Source organism: Numida meleagris, unplaced genomic scaffold, assembly GCF_002078875.1.
Source record: "Numida meleagris isolate 19003 breed g44 Domestic line unplaced genomic scaffold, NumMel1.0 unplaced_Scaffold537, whole genome shotgun sequence".
In the NCBI taxonomy this organism is placed as follows: domain Eukaryota; kingdom Metazoa; phylum Chordata; class Aves; order Galliformes; family Numididae; genus Numida; species Numida meleagris.
The window spans coordinates 36,239-40,098 of NW_018364753.1; the positions used below are offsets into that span (position 1 = coordinate 36,239).

Sequence of the window (3,860 nt, forward strand, 5' to 3'; positions counted from 1 at the left end):
GGACCCCTGGAGGACCCTCGGTGACATCTGGGGACACTTGGAGGACCCCGGTGCCATTGGGTCCCCCCGGTGCCGCTAGGGGGCGCTGTGGCCGCGCTCCTCTCGGTGTTTTACTGCGGAATAAAACCAAGGGGAAATTTTCAGAGGATTCCGCGCCCCGCGTCCCGCGCGCTCAGCGCCCAGTTCGTCCCAGTTCATCCCAGTTCCCTCCCAGTACCCTGCAGTCCTTCCCAGTTCCGCCCCAGTACCCCACAGTTTCTCCCAGTACGCTGCAGTTTTCCCAGTACTCCCCGATTCTTTCCAGTCCTTCCCAGTTCCCTCCCAGTCCATCCCAGTACCCTGCAGTTCCCTCCCAGTTCCCTCCCAGTCCATCCCAGTACTGCCCAGTTCCCTCCCACTTCATCTCAGTACCCTGCACTTCCCTCCCAGTTCATCCCAGTACCCTGCAGTTCATCCCAGTTCCACCCCAGTTCCCTCCCAGTTCCCTCCCAGTACTCCCCAGTTCTTCCCAGTCCTTCCCAGTTCCCTCCTACTCTCTCCCAGTTCCATCCACTCCTTCCCAGTACCCTCCAGTTCTTCCCAGTTCCCCTTCAGTCCCTGCCAGTACCATCCCAGTTCCCTACCAGTTCCTTCCCAGTACCTTCCAGTTCCCTCCAGTCCCTCCCAGTTCTTTCCAGTACCCTCCAGTCCCACCCAGTACTCCCCAATCCCTCCCAGTTCCCCCCAGTTTTCTCCCAGTCCTTCCCAGTTCCCTCCCAGTTCTTCCCAGAACTCCCCAGTTCCTTCCCAGTCCCTCCCACTTCCTTCCCAGTACCCTCCAGTTCCTCCCAGTTCTTTCCAGTTCCTCCCAGTACCCCAGTCGTACCACGTTCCCTCCCAGTACGCACTCGGTTCTTCCCAGTACCCCCTAGCTCCCTCCCAGTACCCCCCAGTTCCCTCCCAGTTCTCACCCAGTTCCTCCCAGTACCCCCAGTTCCTCCCAGTTCCCTCATAGTTCCTCCAGTCCCTCCGAGTTCTCTCCCAGTTCTTTCCAATACCTCCCAGTTCCTCCCAGTCCCTCCCAGTCCTCCCAGTACCCTCCAGTCGCTTCCAGTTCCTTCCCAGTCCCTCCCAGTACCCTCCAGTTCCTCCCAGTTCTTTCCAGTACCTCCCAGTACCCAGTCCTACCACGTTCCCTCCCAGTACCCCCCAGTTCCCTCCCAGTTCTTTCCAGTCCCTCCCATTTCCCCAGTTCCTCCCAGTCCTCCCAGTACCCTCCCAGTTCCCTCCTTATTCCTCCTAGTACCTTCCAGTCCCTCCCAGTACCCCCCCCCAGTTCCCTCCCAGTCCCTCCATGTCACTTACAGCTCCTCCCAGTCCCCTCCAATTCCCTCCCCAGTTCCTCCCAGTCCTCCCAGTACCCTCCCAGTTGCTCCCATTTCCCTCCCAGTTCCTCTCAGTTCCCCCCCAGTTCCCTTCCTATCCCTCCCAGTCCCTCCCAGTCCCCACCGGTTCCTCCCAGTACCCTCCAGTCCCTCCCAGTACCCTCCAGTTCCCTCCGCAACCACACGTGACATCACCTGATGATGTCATATGCAAATAGGGGGGGGGGGGCGTGTGGATGACGTCATTAACGATGTCACTGCCCACGTGTGGTGTCACCCAGTGATGTCATATCTGAGTGTCGCACCCATGTGGTGTCACATGAATGCATAACTGGGAGGGAACTGGGAAGCAACTGGGAGGAACTGGAGGGTACTGGGAGGAATGGGTGTACTGGGAGGGAACTGGGGGGAAGAGGGGGGTACTGGGAAAGAACTGGGAGGAATTGAAGGGCACTGGGAGGGACGGGGAGGGACTGGGACGGACTGGAAGCAAACATGAGGGAACTGGGAGGGAATGGAGGGTACTGGGAGGGACTGGGAGGGAACTGGGAAGAACTGAGAGGGAACTGGGGGGGATTGGGAGGGACTGGGAGGGATACTGGGGTGTACTGGGAAGGAACTGGAGGGTACTGGGAGGGACTGGGAAGAACTGGGGGGGACTGGGAGGGAACTGGGGGGTACTGGGAGGTAGTGGAGGGGACTGGGTGGAACTGGGAGGGGACTGGAGAGCACTGGGTGACGTCACCTGATGATGTCATCACAGCTCCTGGTGGCACTGGGGATACTGGGAGCACTGGGGACATTGGTGATGGGGCACTGGTGGCACTGGGGCCATACTGGGAGCGCTGGGAGCATGACCGTGTGGCACTGGGCCATACTGGGAGCACGACCGTGTGGCACTGGGCCATACTGGGAGCACTGGGAGCAGTGACCGTGCAGCCCTGCTCGCACTGGGCCATACTGGCAGCGCCGCGCAGGACGCCGGCACCGGAAGTCGTCAGGAGGGGGGCGGGCCCTCCTGAGCGCCGCCCAATGGGAGCGGCCCTCCCTCCGGCGGTGCCCGGCGCCGATTGGCGGAGCGGCGGCCAAGGGAGGAGGCGGACTCTGCGCGTCGCCCAATGAGAGCGGCCTCTCCGCCGTGCCCCGAGCCGATTGGCGGAGCCGCGGCCGAGGGGGGCGGGACCCGAGAGCGGCGGGAGCCGTCGGCGGAGGAGAACGGAGATGAGCGCGGAGCGGGAGCTGCGGCGTGAGTGGGGGAGGGGCGGCGGCACTGGGGGCAACTGGGAGCAACTGGGGGGGAATGGGAGCACTGGGAGGGGGTGGGGGCACGGGATCGAGGCGAGGAGTGGGGGCGTTGCTGGGGGCTCGACCTGGGGCTGCGGCACTGGGGGCACTGGACCTTACTGGGAGCACTGGGAGCACTGGGGGCGGTGACTGGGAGCACTGGGAGTTGTGGGAACGGTGACTGGGGCACTGGGAGCACTGGGGTTGGTGACTGAGGACACTGGGAGCACTGGGGGCAGTGACTGGGAGCACTGGGAGTTGTGGGAATGGTGACTGGGGGCCCTGGGAGCACTGGGGATGGCAACTGGGAGCACTGGGGTTGGTGACTGGGAGCACTGGGAGCACTGGGGGTGGTGGCTGGGAGCACTGGGGATGGCAACTGGGAGCACTGGGAGCACTGGGGACGGTGACTGGGAGCACTGGGGTTGGTGGCAGGGAGCACTGGGAGCAGTGGGGACGGCAACTGGGAGCACTGGGAGCACTGGGGATGGTGACTGGGAGCACTGGGAGTGCTGGGGACGGTGACTGGGAGCACTGGGGTTGGTGGCAGGGAGCACTGGGAGCACTGGGGACAGTGACTGGGAGCATTGGGAGCACAAGGGATGGTGTCTGGTGACACTGGGGTTGGTGGCAGAGAGCACTGGGAGCACTGGGGACAGTGACTGGGAGCATTGGGTGCTGTGGGGACGGTGACTGGGAGCACTGGGAGCAGTGGGGACAGCAACTGGGAGCACTGGGAGTGGTGACTGGGAGCACTGGGGGTGGTGACTGGGGGTACTGGGAGTTGTGGGAACGGTGGCTGGGAGCACTGGGAGCATGACCACGTGGCACTGGGCCATACTGGGAGCACTGGGGGCAGTGACGGGGGGGCACTGGTGCCACGAGACTGGGGGCAGTGCTGCCAGCTCACCGGTGCCACCGGTGCCACTGGTGCCACTGGTGTCACTGGTGTCACTGGTGTCACTGGTGTCACTGGTGCCATTGGTACCATGTTACTGGTGTCTCTGGTGTCACTGGCGTTACTGGTGCCACTGGTGCCATTGGTGCCATGCCACTGGTGTCACTGGTGTCACTGGTGCTGTTGGTGTTACTGGTACCAGTGGTGCCATATCGTTGGTGTTACTGGTGCCACTGGTGCCATTGGTGCCTTGTTACTGGTGTCACTGGTGTTACTGGTGCCATGACCCTGGTGTCACTGGTGCCATTGGTGCC

General features: G+C 62.9%; 1 protein-coding gene across 1 annotated transcript in view; it reads left to right on the forward strand.

Moving 5' to 3' along the window:
• Window positions 1-2,036: 2,036 nt before the first annotated feature.
• Window positions 2,037-3,860, forward strand: part of LOC110391834 (tonsoku-like protein) — a gene marked incomplete at its 3' end in the record, with an annotated part of 6,626 nt that continues 4,802 nt past the window's right edge. The window contains exon 1 of the mRNA XM_021383783.1: window positions 2,037-2,610. Within this exon, the coding sequence (XP_021239458.1) occupies window positions 2,586-2,610 (25 nt within the window). The remainder of the gene's footprint in view (window positions 2,611-3,860) is intronic.